This window comes from Suricata suricatta, chromosome 4, assembly GCF_006229205.1.
Source record: "Suricata suricatta isolate VVHF042 chromosome 4, meerkat_22Aug2017_6uvM2_HiC, whole genome shotgun sequence".
In the NCBI taxonomy this organism is placed as follows: domain Eukaryota; kingdom Metazoa; phylum Chordata; class Mammalia; order Carnivora; family Herpestidae; genus Suricata; species Suricata suricatta.
The window spans coordinates 129,442,022-129,459,516 of record NC_043703.1 but is presented as its reverse complement, the minus strand read 5'-3'; the positions used below and the strand labels follow the sequence as shown (position 1 = coordinate 129,459,516).

The 17,495-nt window shown below is 43.9% G+C and overlaps 1 protein-coding gene across 2 annotated transcripts in view; it reads left to right on the top strand.

Moving 5' to 3' along the window:
- Nucleotides 1–518: 518 nt before the first annotated feature.
- Nucleotides 519–17,495, top strand: part of MERTK (MER proto-oncogene, tyrosine kinase) — a 102,948-nt gene continuing 85,971 nt past the window's right edge. For both annotated transcript variants that reach the window (XR_003907949.1, XM_029937816.1), the window contains exon 1: nt 519–718. Coding sequence is in view for 1 of the 2 variants with exons in the window: in XM_029937816.1 (XP_029793676.1) it covers nt 658–718 (61 nt within the window). In the remaining variant the exon portion in view is untranslated. The remainder of the gene's footprint in view (nt 719–17,495) is intronic.

The following is a 17,495-nucleotide window of genomic DNA, read 5'->3' as shown; positions in this document are numbered from 1 at the left end:
CGGTGCCACGATGGCCTTGGCCTCTGGGAGCGCTGCTGCCAGGGTTTTCTGAATCCTGCACGTCTGGATTGCGGGATCGCCGCGGGCTCCAAGGTGCAGTACCCTGGTCTTGGGTCTGGCTGCTGCCTCGGGAGCCCTCCACGCCTCTCCAACTTTTTCCACGTCTCAGTCTCCCTCCCACCCACACGTGTTGGATTCTGGGCCCGCCCGGAGGCCAGGGCTCCCCTCTCCTCCACACCTCCAGTTGCCCGTCGCCTCTACTGGTTTCCAACTCCCTCCCTTCTCTTGCAGTCCCCTCCCTTTCTCTCCACCCCCGCCCCCATCCCGGGCCGCCCATTCTCGGCCCATGGCCCGCCCCTCCGCTCCCGGACTGTCCAGCCCGGTCCCCTTCCTTCCCCTCGGCGGCCCGCCTCTCCGCCCTCCTTCCCGCCCCCTCCCCACCCGAACTGGCTCGGGTCCTCTCGGACTCGGTGCCCGGCCCGCCCCTTCCAGCCCTAGGCACCTCCTGCCCGCGGCTCGGCCCCGCCACTTTGGCGCTAGCTGCCCTGCGGCCGGGACTGGGCTGCTTCGCTGGCGTGCTCGAGCGGGGACTGGGCAGGTTGGAGACGTCCATCTGTCCGTGGATCAGGAGAGGATTTCCAGACGCGCTGCCCCGGGATGGGGTGGGCCGCGCTACCGCTGCTGCGGTGGTTCTTCCTCCCCGCGCTCTGGAGCAGAGGTGAGTGCGCGGGGCCCGGAGCCTAGCGCCGGGGGCCGGGGGCTCGCGGCCCGAGCTCGGGGAAGGGGGCGCGCCGACGGGGGCGCGCACGGCTGCGGAGCTAGTTTGCAAACACCTTCCCACGCCCCAGCGGTGCCAGGGAGTGGAGCGCAGGGGTCGTCGCCAACCCTCTGACAGAGCGTCAAGGTTGGGTCGTGGGTGCGCGTCCCGGTGGAGCCGGCTAGGGGTGGGCGCCAAGGGCTCCCCTCTACTAGAGAGGCGGGAATGGATGGAGCTCGGCCCGGCCCGCTGCAGGTCGCCAAGTTTTCAGCCCACGGGAACGTTGGTCGCAGATCGGGTCGGGAACGCGCTGAAAACTTTGCCCTAACGGCGCTGCGTGATTGCACCCTGCCTCCATGAGTAGTCCTGGGAGCCGCGGGCCCCGTCTCCCGAGGGACCGGTGCCGGGAGACAGGCAGCATGGGGAGTTGGGGTCCCATTCTTGGTGTTGCGGTCGACCCAGGACAGGAGTCCGCCCGGGAGGGACTGCCGTCCAGGCTGCTCCCACTGGGCCCTTATGGGCAGTGTTAGCACCCTTTTGCAGGGACACCCTGTGAGTGTGGGGGCCCTGGACAAAGGCGAAGCATTCTTTTAACCCCTATTATTGCTGAACAGAATCTAATGTGCTTGGACAGCGTCTGAGTTTGTCCCCAAGTTTGTCAGATTCCAGTATAAGATAGTGATTGAGAAGTAGATGCCAAGTAGGGCAGGTTCCATTCTGCATCAACAGTTTGTTTGGAGAGTAAGTTTGATCGCTGATGGGATTTCTTGAGGAAGCTAGGAGAAGGTAACCAGGCTTTCAGAAAGAAGAAATGGTGGGGGATGCCACATCCCTGGCCTTTTTCCTTAAGCTAAAAGTTTTCTATTTCAGTTCAGCATGTGGTTTTTGTCTCTTTTGACCATGAACATGGCTCTTACCTAATTACAAAGAAATTTTTTTAAAGAATACCTGGAAAGTTCAATGAGAGCTAGGCAATTTACTTAAAATATTTTCCTTTGAGGTTTTCCTTTGAAAGGTCAGTTACTCAACTAAAATTTTAAGCAGCGAGCGCTCTTGTTTTATATATTAAATTACATATGCAATTTATAATTTGGAGCCACATAGCAATTTGAAGCAAACATCAAAAGCCAAAACCAATCAAAGAACTGAAACAATTCCGTTCTCTATTCCCACCAAAACCATTAGAATTCCCTAGCATTTCTGCCAGGTCCCAGTCTGCTGCAGATCTGTTCTGTTTTGCTACTGGTGAGGACTGGCCATACATAGTCTTGGAGGTAGTGAATGTGGTGACAATTATGGGAAAAGTAACAGAAACGGTAGTTTTGGTGTTTGTAAGGTATTTAAAAATGAACCGTTTCTCTAATTTTTAAAAAAATGTCAATCACCAAACTCTTGTAGCAGACAGTCAGCTTTAGTCAGATAATCCTAAGATGGTTGCTAAAACCCACCTAGCAGGAAGAATGAAAAATTTTTCCAGTTTTTCTTCTGCCTTTTGCTTTTAACCTTGAATTTACCTGTGAGATGTCTGACAGTGTTGTATATCACTTTGCAACGGCTTAAGGGATGGAATTCTCACTGACAGAATTAGAACAGAAGTAAAAATGCTATGGGAAGAGGGAAATTAAGACTCTGTCCAGTTATAAGATTTTAGAGAGGGAGAGAGAGGGACAAGGTGAGGGATGTGTGTGTATACAGTGGAGGAGAATGGACAAATAAAGTTTACCCAGCCCTCTAACCCAGGACCACTCCCCCGCCCCCAAGCACACACATTCACACCATCCCACCAAGAATCAACCACACACAGACACAGAACTGAAACTGCTGAACCAGGGGCATCAGGCTTTCCAGTCTTTCCTTTCTCCTCAGTCTCTCATGAGGGAGCCAGTGAGCAGTGAAACCAGGCAAGGGGTGGCTCTCTAGAGGGCCAGGGAGAGCATAGAAGAGGAAAAATAGAAAAGTGGATGAAGGTCCCCACCCTCCCCGCCCCAACAAATGGACACATGTGTAACTGCTGCTTCCTACCTAATAGCCAGAATGAGCTTTTGAAGGTGAACTGGACTGTGTTTAACACAGTTTAACATCCTTCAGTGGCTTCCCATTCCTTACCAGGGTTTGCAAGGTTGCGAGGAGCGCCCCCGCCCAACTCCCCCTGCCTCATTTCTAGTTCTAATGTCCTCTCTGCTCCAGCTACAAGCTTCTGTCTAGCAGTTTTGCATTGGCTGTTCCCTCTGGCTGGAATCTTTTCCCCAAGATCTCTCTATGCTGGCTCCTTCTTACGGTTTGGGTTTCAGTTCAGATGTCCCTCTTGAAGAGGCTTTTCCTCACTCCCACCCCAGCCAGAGTCACACACACACACACACACACACACACACACACACACTCACTCACTCAATTAATTTAACTTCCTGACAACACTATTCCCTACCTGATGGTGAGATGGCACACTACACCCATTTCAGGTGCTCGGTGAGTACGTGTGGATGGTATCTGAGAACCAGGTCCCTGTGGGTCTCACCATGAGCTCCTCCCCCTTCTGCCTGTCTGCTGGCTCACCCAGAAACAGAATTGCTGTGGCTCTCATACCCTTGTGCTTGGGGCTTGGTTGATAGAAAACAGCCTAATATTTTGCTGTGATGGCAAAGAATGATTTCATTACTAGGAAACTTAGGACATTGAAAGATAAATTTTTGGGTGATATTAACCCAATACAGCACTATTCACATTTTATATTCTCTTTACTATTTCAACTAGAGAAGAAAAAAAGGCCGAAATGGATTTTTCAGTTTAAGAACACAGTGTTAGCAGCTCCTTGCTGGAGGCAGCTTGCCTGATGTCCAGTTAGCTGTGATCCTGAGTACTTGACTTTGGCCCATTGTCACTAGTTTAATCCTAACTCTAAGCACTTGGCTCTGGGTTGGTATGCATCTCAGCAGGAGGTTAATGATTATAAAAACTGAAAAATGCAGGTTCACCCCCTGAGCTTCTTGGTACTGATATGAAAATGTTAGCAAGGGGGTGCTGGGTAGGCAGCAAGCTGGACCTCATGTCCCACCTACCCAGCCTCTGTGGAGCCCTGGGGGCTGTGGGTAACTGTCAGGACCTCCGTTTCCACTTTGGGATTCGCAGAACTGACGGCAGGATGAAATGAGCTAAGGGGACATGGGAAATGCTCCAAAAATGTTCGTGATCCCTGCCGATGGTTCCTCTCCATTCTTTAAAAAAAAAATTTTTTTTTTAACATTTATTCGTTTTTGAGAGACAGAGAGACAGAACAGGAGTGGGTGAAGGGCCGAGAGAGAGGGAGACACAGAATCCGAAGCAGGCTCCAGACTCTGAGCTGTTAGCACAGAGCCCGATGTGGGGCTCAAACTCACAAACCACGAGATCATGTCCTGAGCTGAAGTCAGATGCTCAACCGACTGAGCCACCCAGGTGCTCTGGAGTAGTGATTTATTATATGACATACTGCAATTTGATTATCTATTAATCTGTTGATGGCCACCATGAGATCTTGACCTTGACTGATCCACCCAGATGCCCCTCCCCTCCATTATTTTGAACTCAGACTCTGGAGAATGTTTTTTCCTAGACAAAAGGCGTTGGGGGCAAGGTTTTTGTTTTCTTACTGAAGTGTTTCCCAAATTACAACCCGAAGTACAAGAATAGAGCTGTGGACCACTCACTATCCACCGTTCAGAGCACTTTTGTGCAGGGGCTGTGCATGTCATCTTAGAGCCCTAGAACGGCCAGCTCCCCGCGACCCCTCTTTAGGGGCTTTGTCCCCAGTAGTCCTGCCAGCAGAACCCACCCTTGTCATTTGTCGCCTGATGCAGAGCCTGCCTGCTGCCACCCCCTTCCTGCCTCTCCACCTCCCCTTACCTTCACTTGTGGAGTTCAGACTTAACATAGGCCAGGAATAGCTTCCTGTCATGTGCCTCTCAGGAAGGTATAAAAATGAAGTCCAATTTCTGCTCAACTTTTCCTACAAAACTCAGCTCCCAGGTGGGTGTTGTTTGTTTTTGGTTTTGCATTTGTTTTAGTTTTGTTGTTTTTGAATGTAAACTTCCAGCTAATCCTTTCCCCTTTTATCATCAAAAACTAGGTTTCCCAGTTGATACAGCATGGATACAACCTGAGGCTTAGTTTCTTAGATTTAACTGAGCTGTCCGCACAGAGCCTGACGCGGGGCTGTGAGATCATGACCTGAGTCGGTCAGAGGCTCAACCGACTGAGCCACCCACGTGCCCTATGTACAAGATTCTTAGCTGCAGCAAGGCCCAGGCCTTCCCCAGTTTTGTGAGACCTCTCAACTCGGCCGCAGCAGCACTTGGAGCAGCTGGGCAGCCCTCTCTTCTTGGCAACATTGCCATTTACATTTTCTGGTCCTCTGCCAGTCTGCAGGATCCAGCAGGCATGACCTATGACCTCACCGCAGTTCCTGGTGTGTGTGCTTTTTTTTTTAATGTTTATTTATTCACGCAGGGGAGGATAGAGAGAGGGAGACACAGAATCTGAAGCGGGCTCCAGGGTCTGAGCTGCCAGCACGGAGCCCAGCACAGAGCTCAAATCCATGAACCTCGATTCATGACCTGAGCTGAAGTCAGACGTTTAACCAATTGATCCATCCAGGCACCAGCCACTTCCTGGTGTTTTATTTATTTATGTTTTTTTTTTAATTTATTTTTGAGAGACAGAGACAGCACAAGCAGGGGAGGGTCAGAGAGAGAAGGCGGTACAGAATCTGAAGCAGGCTCCAGCCTCTGAGCTAGATGTCAGCACAGAGCCCAATGTGGGGCTTGAACCCACAAACTGTGAGATCCTGACCTGAGCCGAAGTCAGATGCTCAACTCACTGAGCCACTCAGGCGCCCCCTTCCTGGTGTTTTAAAGTGATAAATGAAGAAAGGGTGATTTTTAAAAAAATGTTTATTTCCTTTTGAGAGACAGAGAGGAACAGAGAATCTGAAGCAGATTCTGTGCGGACAGCATAGAGCCAGATATGTGGCTCGAACTCACCAAATGTGAGATCATGACCTGATGGATCGGCCACTTAACCGACGGAGCCACCCAGGCGCCCCAGGGGGATTCTGTCTTACACATCTCATAGAGAAACCTACACTTAATCATTTTACTTAATGGCAAAATGGATTTTCCATGAGTCTTGGGGGTGGTGGGGAAGGAGCAGGAGGGGAGAAAGAAAACGAGAGGGAACAGATGTTGACTTTAGGTTTGAATCTAGATCATACAGGAGAAGTTTTACACCCAACACTAAGAATGTTCGAGAGGCTTATGCTTGGAGAAAACCCACTGCATTACATATCTCCATGTAGAGGGTTTTGTGGCAGCAGATTTTGTGCTCCTGTGTGTCTCCTTGTACCCAGTCATTAATGGTGTCTTCTGGACCCTTCTCTGTCGGTTCCTTCAAAGGTGCTGTCTGGCGTCTGCTGAGTAATCCAAGGCCCCAGCCAGATCTGATCATTACCCCATTAGTGCGCTGTCCTAGCTCACTCCGGGTCTCAGGTTGGCATTTGACAATCAAGCAAACGCTTTGGGACAGATCTCTTTTTGTGTAATCCGCTGTTTCTGGAGGGGTGGGGGAGCTCCAGTTACCTCCGAATTCGGACAGCAAACAACCTAGAATGTGCCTTAGCTGTGGTCTTGCCTCTCATTAGGCGCACAAAGGAAAGCCTTGTTTATCTTGGAGAAGTGATTGTTTTGCTATTTTAAGCTTCAGGGCGTATTAAAGCTACTAAGAGTAGAATGGCCTCATTATGGGTTTTGAAAATGACCTTTTTTTTTTCTTTTTTAATTTACAAGTCAGAACAAGCTGTCTTGGTGGAGAATATTAGACCATGGACTCAAACTTGCTGCAAGTTGTTTTCTGGCCTGGCACTACTTAGTGAATGCACAGGGAGGTGATAAATTATTCATGGACTCCCTAGTGCTGCTTGTTTTTGCTGGGCAGGCTGCCTCCACACAGGAAGTGAAACCCGCTTTTAAGCCTTTTTTAAAGTTCTATCTCATGATTTCCAGATTTGTTGATGGAAACAATGTTCTTTGAAAGTTTTGGAGCAAAGCAAAAGGGAAGTTCATTAGATTTAGCATTACATCTAAAGCATCATTTAAAAACAACCGCTTTGGGAGTCCAGTGGTGTAAATTCTCATTCCCTTGTTGGTATTAAGTTGCAGGGACACTTGGGCCGTGGTGCTCCACCTTTTCTGACACTCCAAATCCCCAACAATTAAATGGAAGGGCAGATAAGGGATTCTGGGGCTCCCTCTGGGCAGAAAACAAATTCCATCTGAAGGGCAGAGGTGAGGTGGGGCACTTTCTCACTGTGGTTCCAGACACAGGGCTTAGCATGAGTGTGAACCTTCAGCCCTGCACCAGATTCTAGCTGTGAGTGTCCTCAGGCCCCAGCACAGAAATGGGGCCAGAGGCAATACAGAGAGAGTATTTCGTAAAAATGAGTCATGGCAGTGGGTTCTTTACTGTGGGCCGATGCCATTCCCTGCCTCCTGAGATGTCTGTGCCCCCACGCAGCTCCCCCTCCAGTTCTATCTGGGTTGATAGAATACTTTGGAATCATAGATGTATATTTCTGAGACTACTGGAGCTGTCCAAAAGGATTATGGCTTCTCACTGTCAAGTCTGCAGGGAGCGTCGCCTCTTAGGGTCTTAAAGGAATGGCGATAATTATGGAGTTGAAATTTCTGCGCTCCGCAGAGTAGAACATATCTCCCCAGGGTGCACAGCAGAATTCCTAGGGCCCAGGGGGAGCTATATATCATTTTAAAAATTCTGTTCATTTAATATCATGATGTTGGGATGCCTGGGTGGCTGTCGGTTGAGCATCTGACTTTGGCTCAATTCATGATCTCACGGTTCGTGGGTTTGAGCCCTGTGTCAGGCTCTGTACTGACAGCTCAGAGTCTGGAGCCTCTTTCGGATTCTGTGTCTCCCTCTCTCCCTGCCTCTCCTCTACTCATGCTTTGTTTCTCTCTGTCTCAATAATAAATAAACATAAACAAAGTTAATAATCATGATATCATTTCTATTTGGAAATTAAAGTATAAAGTATTTTATAATGTGAATTGTAGTTCCCAGGCATTTTGGCCGGGAGGGTAAGGAGAAAGTCAACTAGGAAACTTTTTCAAAATACGGAAGCTCGGACCCTACCTAGGACCTATGGACTCAGTCTTTAGGGTACAACCCTATCCAGCAGAAGGCCGAGCAGTTCTGTGCACATCTCTTGTTACACTCCACCAATACAGCACATCTGATTCTCGAGGAGGATTGGGGAGCCTCACACCTTCCCCCCATTGAAATCCTTCCCCCATTGCTCCTCAGTCCAGTCTCCTCCCCTCCCCCAGAGAGAACCACTCCCCCACACTGGGTACTGTAATTCCCTTGCACCTCTTTACCCTTTGACAACACTTAATTTTATTCATAACACTGTACAGTGGTGTTTGACGCCACATCAGGTAGAGTCCACTTTTGGTTGCGGGTAACAGAAAACCTCTCTTCAGTGGCTCAACCAAAAGGAAGGTGTTTCTCTCCTGTCACCAACAGTCTGAGGGTGGCCAGGCTGGGGTTGTGACAGAGGCTCCACGGTGTGGTCAGGCACCTGGCTCTTCTTGGCTCTTTATTCTGCCATCTTTAGTGTCTGGTTTTCAAACTCATTGTCTCCACATGGATGGTGCCTCTGGGCATTCCATTTGCATGCCAAGTGGAAAGAATCAGGAAGGACAAAATACAACCAGTGTCATACTAGCCGAAGTCTGCCCTTTTCAGGCCATAGGAAGATGATGGCTTTATGCCAAGCCCCAAGCCGTGGACTTCAACTTGGCTTTTCCTGGCCACACCAAGCTATGAGAAAGAGCAACATATTTACTTATGTGCTTTCTTTCAGCTTGTGTTCTCACTTTGTGTTGTTTGCTGGTCTCCTCTGGGTTGAACAATGTTGCCCTAGTCTATTTACCTTCATAGGCAACTATATGGATATACCATAGTTTATTTATACAGCCTCCCTTTATTGGGCATTTAGAGTTTGTTATTTTTTTTTCTGTTACAAGCAGTGTTGCCATGACTATGCCTGTTTTTAATCTTTGTTTATAGAGGTTTAATTCCCTGTAGTAAAAACGCACAGAGTTTAAGTGTCACGTTTGATGAATTTTAGCAAATATGTATCAAAACCACTACCCGAGTTAAGTTAGCCAGGAACTTGTGCGGGTGTCTCATTGTGGACATGTGTGAGTCTTTAGGGGTGGAAATGATGAGTTGTGGGGTAGATGCAATTTCAGTCTCCTCACATACTGCCAGATTATTGCAGTAGAGAAAAGCCTTCTTTCTGCACATCTTCTAGGCGTGTTATTGCCATGGAAGATCTTGACTGAGGCGTTTCTCCAATATCTGGAGAATACTCTGGATAGTCTGGTAATGCTGCTCAGGGCTGGTAGTAGTCAGGTTGCAAAGCAGGCTGAGACCACCTCGGCATCACCCATGGGCCCTCCGGGCTCACCACCCAGCGCGCCATCCCTGGCCTCACCCCTGGCACACTGGAGCCCTGTTCTGCCCAGGCCTCAGAAACAACCACAGGCAGGGACTCAGGAGCTGAGCCCTGAATGCGGCTGGTGAGGTGAGGGTGGGTGGCACCGGGAGTCCCTTCATTTCTTCCTGAGCCCCCATGTGCCCATTGCCCAGTTTCCCCCAAAGAGCAACGTCTTAGAAAACTGTCGTATAAGGTCACAAGGTGTTGACATGGTGTACTCCACCAACTCAGGACTCCTCGTGGTGCCCGGTTAGAGCCTACCCATATCCCTCTGCCCTCTTACCTCCCCAACCCCTTGGCAATCACTAATTGGTTTCCATTTTGTAATTTTGTCATTTCAAAAATGCTATACAAATGGATTCATACTGTGTTCATTTTCCATTTGCTGCTATGACAAATTACCACCAACTTAGTTACTCAAAACAACAAAATACTATATTATGTTACATTTCAGTAAGTCAGAAAGAAGCCTGATGTGGATCTTCCTGGGTGGCATCAGGGCTTCCTTCCTTTCTGGAGTCTATAGAGTCTGTTTCCTTGCTTTTTCTCGCTGCTAGAGGCCCCTCACAGGCCTTGCTCCATCCTCAAAGCTGGCAAGCGTGGGCTGGGTCCTCCTCTCATGACATCACTGATGTGTGTTCTGCCTCCCTCTCACCTTTGATGGGCCCTGGAGATTGCACATGCGCCAAAGCCTTTGGTGATGTCGCTGTTTTTTAATTTTAGCCATTCTGACCCATGTGAAGTGATACCATATTGTGGTCTTAATTTGTGTTTCCCTAATGATTTACGACGTTGAACACTTTTTCATGAACCTATCTGTCATCCATATATGCTCTTTGGTAAAACATTTTTTTATGTCTTTGCCCATTTTCTAATTGGGTTGTTTCTTATTGAGTTTTTGAGGGTTAATAATCTAGATACTAGTGCTTTGTCAAATATGTGGTTTGTAAATAATTTATCCTAGTCCTCTTAATACTGTCTTTTGCAGAGTGGACATTTTTAATTTTGATGAAATTCAGCTTATCAGATTTTTTAAGATGAATTATACTCTTGGTGTCAAGTGTAAGACTCTTTGCCTAGCTCTAGATCTTGAAATTTTTCTCCCTTTTCTAAAAGTTTTAACATTTTTTAAATGGTTTATTTATTTTTTGAGAGAGAGAGAAAGCGTGAGCACAGGAGGGTCAGAGAGAGAGGGATACAGGCTCCAGGCTCTGAGCTAGCTATAAGCACAGAGCCGGATGTGGGACTCGAACCCAGGAACCATGAGATCATGACCTGAGCTGAAGTCGGAAGTCAGATACTCAACCAACAGAAACATGCAGGCACCCCTCCTTTTTTCTAAAAGTTTTAAAGGTTTATGTTTTACATTTAAATCTGTGACCCATTTTAGTTAATTTTTGAATAAAGTATAAGACTTAGGTCAAGGTCAATTTTTTTTTGCCTATACATATCTACTTGCTCCAACATCATTTGTTTAAAAAGCTATATTTCCTCCATTGAATTGCTTTTGACCTTTGCCAAAAACCAGTTAGGTATATTTGTATGAATCTATTTCCAGTTCTCTTCTGTTCCACTGATCTGTGTGTCTATATCTCTGCCAATTCTATCCAGTTTGGTTATTGTAGCTATGTAATAAATTTTGAAATTGGAGAGACTGATTCCTCCCATTTTACTCTTCTTTATCAAAATTGTTTTAGTTATTCTAGATCCCTTGTCTTTCCACACAAATTTTAGAAATATATTAGTTTTATCTACAAAAAATCTTTTCTGGGAGTATATGCTTTTTAAAACTGACATCAAATATGTGGTTTCAACAACAAATTCTCCAATTCTTGACATCAACTTGGTGTCTTACAATTCAATTAAACTCCGACACTAACTGCCTGGAGTTAGTGTAGACCTCACAGGTTAAGGGCTCAATCTCATGAGACCACCCCCCAATGCAGACACCAACTCTAATGAAATGTCTGGGCTACCCACATTTCTGCCCCCTGACTATAAATTCAGTGCTTCCCATGCCATTCTTTTCCCTTCAGGTTTCACAGTTCACTAGAATGACCCAGGAAAGCACTCTTCCTATGATTACAGCTTTATTATAAATATACAACTCAGGAAAAAACAAATGGAAAAGACACATAGGGCAAGGTCGAGGGGAAGAGGTTCAAACCTTCAGTACCTTCTCTGGGTGTACCCCCCTCCCAGAACATAGAGTGTTCACTAACTCAGACGCTCCCTAAACATTGTTGCTTAGGAATTTTATATGGAGTTTCATTTCATGAGCATGATTGTGTTTGCCATTAGTGATTAAACTCAATTTCTAGCCCCTCTCTCCTACCCTGAGGTTGAGCTCCAGACAGAATATTCTAACCATCTAATCCCTTGTTCTGCAGACCAGAACAAGGTCCCACCCTAAGTCACCTCATTAGCATGAACTCTAAAGTGTTCCTAAGGTGCTCCTTATGAATAACAAAAGACATTCCTATCATCCTGGAAATTCTACATTTTAGGAGATCTGTGCCAGGAACTGAGGACAAAGACCAGATATATATATTTTTATTAAACCACAATCTGTATATCACTTTGAGGCAAGCTAATATCTTTATCCTGTTGAGATTTCCAATTCATGAACACAGTATGTATCTCCATTTTTTGGATCTCTCATTTCTCCTATCAGTGCTTTATACTTTTCAGGATATGGGTTCTGTATGTGCTTTGTTAGATTTATACCTAAGTATCTCATCATTTATGAGTGATTGTAAAAGATACTGTATTTTTCATTTTAATGTCTATGTGTTCTTACTTAGTATATAGAAGTAAAATAACTTTTGTATATTTATCTTGTATCCTGTGACACTGATGAAATTGGTTTTTAGTTTCAAGGACCTTTTTGCAGATTCTGTGGGATTTCATATGTAGAAAATCAGACCTGCAAATGCGACTGTTTTATTTCTTGCTTTCTGATCTTTCCTTCCTGATGCTTTTTATTTCTTTTTCCTGCTTCACTGTATTGGGTAGAACTTTCAGCACTATGTTGATTAAGAATAGAGAAAGCAGACATCTTACCTTGTTTCTAATCTAAGAGGGAAAGAATGAAGTTTTTCACCAAAAAGTGAAATGATAGCTATTGGTTTTTTGTAGCTTTTCTTTGTCAAGTTGAATAAGTTCTCTTCTATTTTCTTAAAAATCTTGAATGGGCATTGAATGACTGTTGGACTTTGTTAATGATTGATATGATTATGTTGTTTTTCTTCTTTAGCCTGTTAATATGGTGGATGACATTAATTTTTCATATATTGAATCAACTTTCTATCCATGGAACAAATTCCATTTGGTCTTGGTATATAATTCTTTCTATATATTGTTGCATCCCATTTGCTGATATTGCATTAAGGTAGTTTTGCACCTATATTCACAAAGGATGTTAATCTGTACTTTTTTCTGTGCTGCATTTGTCTAATTTTGATATCAGGATAACAGGAGCTTTGTATATTGGTAGTGGTCCTCTTCTAGTTTCTGAAAGATAGTGTGTGGAATTGTTGCTAATTCTTCTTTAAGCATTTGATGTAATTTTCCAGTGAAACCGTGTGAGCCTGGAATTTGTTTTGGAGGGAGTTTTTTAGATTATGGATGTAATGTCCTTAATTAGTTAAAGAGCTCTTCAAATTATCAGTTTCATATTGGGTGAGTCATAGTAGTTTGTGTTTTTTGTGAAATTAGTCCATTTCCTCTAGGCTGTCAAATTCATGTGTCGAGTTGTTCATAGTATTTAATAATCATCCTTTTGATGTCTATATAGTCAGTAGTAATATTCCTTATTTCATTCCTGATATTAGTAATTTTTTTTCTTTGTCTTACTTGAGATTTGTCAACTTTACTGATCTTTTCAAATAACCAGCTCTTCATTTCACTAATTTTCTCAATTGCTTTTCTTTATTCATATTCATTTCTTATAATATTTTTTGTTTTGCTCTTCCTTTTCTGTGTTCTGAGCTTAGATTACTGAATAAATTTTCCCCTCAGCACTGTGTTGTGTCCCATAAATTTTGATATGTTGCATCTTCCTTTTCATTCAGTTCAGTATATATTTGTTTATTTTCCTTGAGGCATCCTCTTTGATCTGTAGATTATTTAGAAGTTTTATTTGCAAGTATTTGGAGAATTTCCTATTATCTTTCTATTATTTCTAATTATTTCTATTGTGGTCAGAGAGCACAATATGATTTTAAATCTTTTAAGTTTGTTGAGATTTGCTTTATGGCCCAAGATATGGTTTATCTTGGTTTATATCCCAGCATCATTTGGAAAGAATGTGGATTTTGCTGTTGTTGGGTGGACTGTTGTTCTATAAATGTAGACTAGGTTCTTTTCATTGGCAATGTCGTCAGTTTCTTCTGTATCCTTGCTAACTTTCTACCTAGTTATTTGATCAGTTCTTGAGAGAAATGGTGAAGTCTACAAATACAGTTGGGGGTTTTTTGTTGTTTTTAAATGTTTTTTATTTATTTTTTTGAGAGACAGAGAGAGACAGCACGAGCAGGGGAGGGTCAGAGAGAGAGGGAGACACAGAACATGAAGCAGGCTACAGGCTCTGAGCTAGCTGTCAGCGCAGAGCCCAATGCGAAGCTCGAACCCATGAACCGTGAGATCATGACCTGAGCTGAAGCTGGCTGCTTAACTGACTGAGCCCCCCAGGCGCCCCATGCAAATACAATTGTTGATTTGTTATTTCTCCTTTCAGTTTTACCAGTTTTTGCTTTATATTTTCGGCTCTTTGCTTTAGTACATATTTATTTAAGACAGCCATGTCTTCTTGGTAGATTGAGTCTTTTATCATTATATAATGTTTCTTTCTGTCTTTGGTCATTTTCTTTGCTTTGAAATCTACTTTATCTGATATCCTGCTTTCTTTTCATTAATGATACATCTTTTTCTCTTTTCTGTGTTCAACTTGACTATGTCATTATATTGGCCATCAATTCTTATAAACAGCAGATAGCTGGATAATGTTTTTTAATCTACCATATCAATCTTGGTTTTTTAATATATTTAAATCATTTACATTTAATGTAATTATTGATATATTAGGTTTTGAAGTTTTACCAGTTCAAGGGAATTATAGAATTCCTACCTCCTTTTAAATTCCTTTGCTTCCCCATTTAAAACTTAATTCTCTTAAATATTTCTTCTTCATTTATAGAACTATATCAGATAGTGTTACAGTTTTTCTTCAACCATCAAGCATAATTTAGAAAACTCAAGAGGATGAAGGATTGTTGTATTGACAAATATTTTTTCTTTTTGTGTTTTTTTCCTTCCTTCTGATGATTCAAGTTTCCTTCTTTTATTGTTTTCTTTCTGTTTAGGGAATTTCCTTTGGATATTATTTTTTAATTTTAAAAAAAATGTTTTATTTATATTTGAGTGTGAGAGTGGACAGGGGGAGAGACAGAGAGAGAGGGAGCAACAAAAGATGGGAAGCTGGCTCTGAGCGGACAGCAAGCAGCAAGCCTGATGCAGGGCTTGAACTAACAAACTGTGAGATCATGACCTGAGCCAAGTCAGACACTCAACCAAATGAGCCTCCCAGGCGCCCCTCCTTTAGCTATTTTTTTAAGAGCAGGTCTGCTGATAACAAATTCTTAGTTTTCCTTCATCTGAGAATATTTTGGTTTCCTCTTCATTTCTGAAGAATTCTGAGTTGACAGTTCTTTTAGCACTTACAAAACATTGTGCCATTTCCTTCTGTCTTTCATGGTTTCTGATGTGAAATACACTTTTTAAGTTGTTTTTCCCCCTTCTCTCATTTCTTTCAGAATGTTTTTTCTTTTTGTTGTTTTTACTCCTCAGAAGTTTTGACTATGATACATATTGGTGGGGATACTTTTGGGGGTTCATCTTATGTTAAGTTCACTCAGATGTTTGATTTTGTAGGTTTATATTTTGTGTCAGGTTTAGGAAACTTTCAGCACTATTTCATCAAGTCCTATTTCATTCTTACTCTCTTCTTTTTTCTCTCCTTCCAGGACTCTGGTAATATAAATGTTAGATTTTTAGTAACAGTCCTATAGGTTCCATAATCTCTGTTCTTTTTTTTTTTTTTTTTTTTAGTTTCTTTTCTCTCTGTTGTTTAGATTGGATAATTTTCTATTTTCTGTCTTCCAGTTCGCTGACTTTTTTCCTCTGCCTCTCCCTTCTGTTACTGAGCCCATACATTGAGTTTTTTATTTGGGTTACTGTATTTTTTTAGTTCAGAATTTGCATTTTTAAAATATGTGTCTTTGATTTCTTTGCTGTGACTTTATATTTCTTTGGTGAGTTTTCTATTTTTTCATGTGTTTCATGTTCATACTTCTTCATTGGATTATTTTTATTATTTTTTCTTTAAAACCTTTTTCGGGAGTTCCTGGATGGCTCAGTTGGTTGAGAGTCCTACTCTTGATTTTGGCTCAGGTTGTGATCTCATGATCATGGGATTGAGCCCCATGTAGGGCTCTGCTGAACATGGAACCTGCTTAGTATTCTCTCTCTCCCTCTCTCTGCCCTGCCCCACCAACAAAACTTTTTCAGACAGTTCTGTCATCTTGGTATTGGTATTTCATTGAGTTTGAAATTTAACTTTTTATTGAAACCTAAAAGTTTGGGTTCTCACATTATGAGACTCTGGCTCTTGTTTCTATCTTTTGTTCTTTTGTTATATCTGCTTTCCTCTCAGCTGCTCTGGCTGCTTCTTTATTGCCTGGCATGGGTAGAATTCTAGGTTCTCCATTCAGCCTCCGTTGGCATCTGAGTGTGAGTAACTGCTGATCAGAGGTGAGGTGGGAGTTCTGGCTGCCTGTTAGGTTTCTACTGACACCTCCTGTCGGGGAGGGGATGGTGTGCCTTACTACTTCCCAACCGTTTCCCACCTTTCCCCCACTTACAGTAGGAGAAGGGGAGGGGTGGCCTCGCTGGGCAGCAGTGCAAGCCCTGACTCTCTACTAGGCCCCAGTGGGGACTGGGAGGCATGCCTCATTACTGCCAGGTGGGAGTGGAAGACCAGGCTCTGCACAAACCAGTGAGGATGAAGGTCCCAGCTTTCTACGTGGCTCTTTCTTTCATTTTTTAAAAAATTTTTAATGTTTATTTGTTATGGAAACAGAGAGAAACAGAGGGGAAGGGCAGAGAGAGAGGGAGACACAGAATTCCAAGGCAGGTTCTAGGTTCTGAGCTGTCATCACAGAGCCCGATGCTGGGCTCGAACCCACGAACCATAAGATCATGACCTAAGCCAAAGTCTGATGCTCAACCTACTGAGTTACCCAGGCGCCCTTCTACTTGGCCCTTTCTGATACCACCCAGTGGAATAGTTGTGACACCTCTTCAACCTGGTAAGGGTGGAAGTCTGGCCTCCACATTTGACCTTTGCTGTCATGGTTGGAGATGGGACCATAGTTTTTTCTGGATGGTTTGCCTGGAGGAGAGCAATTTGTGGTCTAAAAGCCTTCTGCTTGCTGGGCTGCCGCTTTCTTGGTCTTTTGACTCTGGAGAACAGGCTTTTCTTGGGAGTTTTGTTTTTGATTTTGTGTTTTTGTTTGTGTGTTTTGTTGGTCGTGGTGGTCTTTGCCTGTGAACATTTCCAACTTGAGACATATAGAGCTGAAGGAAACCCGGGAAATTCATCATCATGGTGTAGCAACCGAAGTCCCTCGTCAGTCTGCCTTCTCTCCACTTTGCAGGATTGTTGTTGTTGGTTTTGTTTGTTTGTTTAATATTTGTTTCCGTTGTTTTTATGTGTACTCAGTGGGAAGACTGGGAAAAAGTATATCCGGCTTTGGACAGAATTCTCTTCCCTCTGTCACTTAGGAAAGACTTTGACAAACTATTCTTGTTAGATGTTTGGTGTTTCAGAAATAGTCACATTTTAAAATTATTTTTTAAAAATTTATTTATTTTGAGAAAGACCGAGACGGTGTGAGTTGGAGTGGGTGAGGGAGGGCAGAGAGAGCGGGAGACAGAGAATCCCAAGAAGGCTTTGCACTGTCAGGACGGATCCTGATGTGGAGCTCGAACTCAACAAAACAGTGAGATCATGTTCTGAGCCAAAACCAAGATTTGGATGCTTAACTGACTGAGCCACCCAGGCACCCCTAGAAATAGTCACATTTTTAAAGGAAATAATTTTTTCTTTAAAATAATGACTTTTTAGGG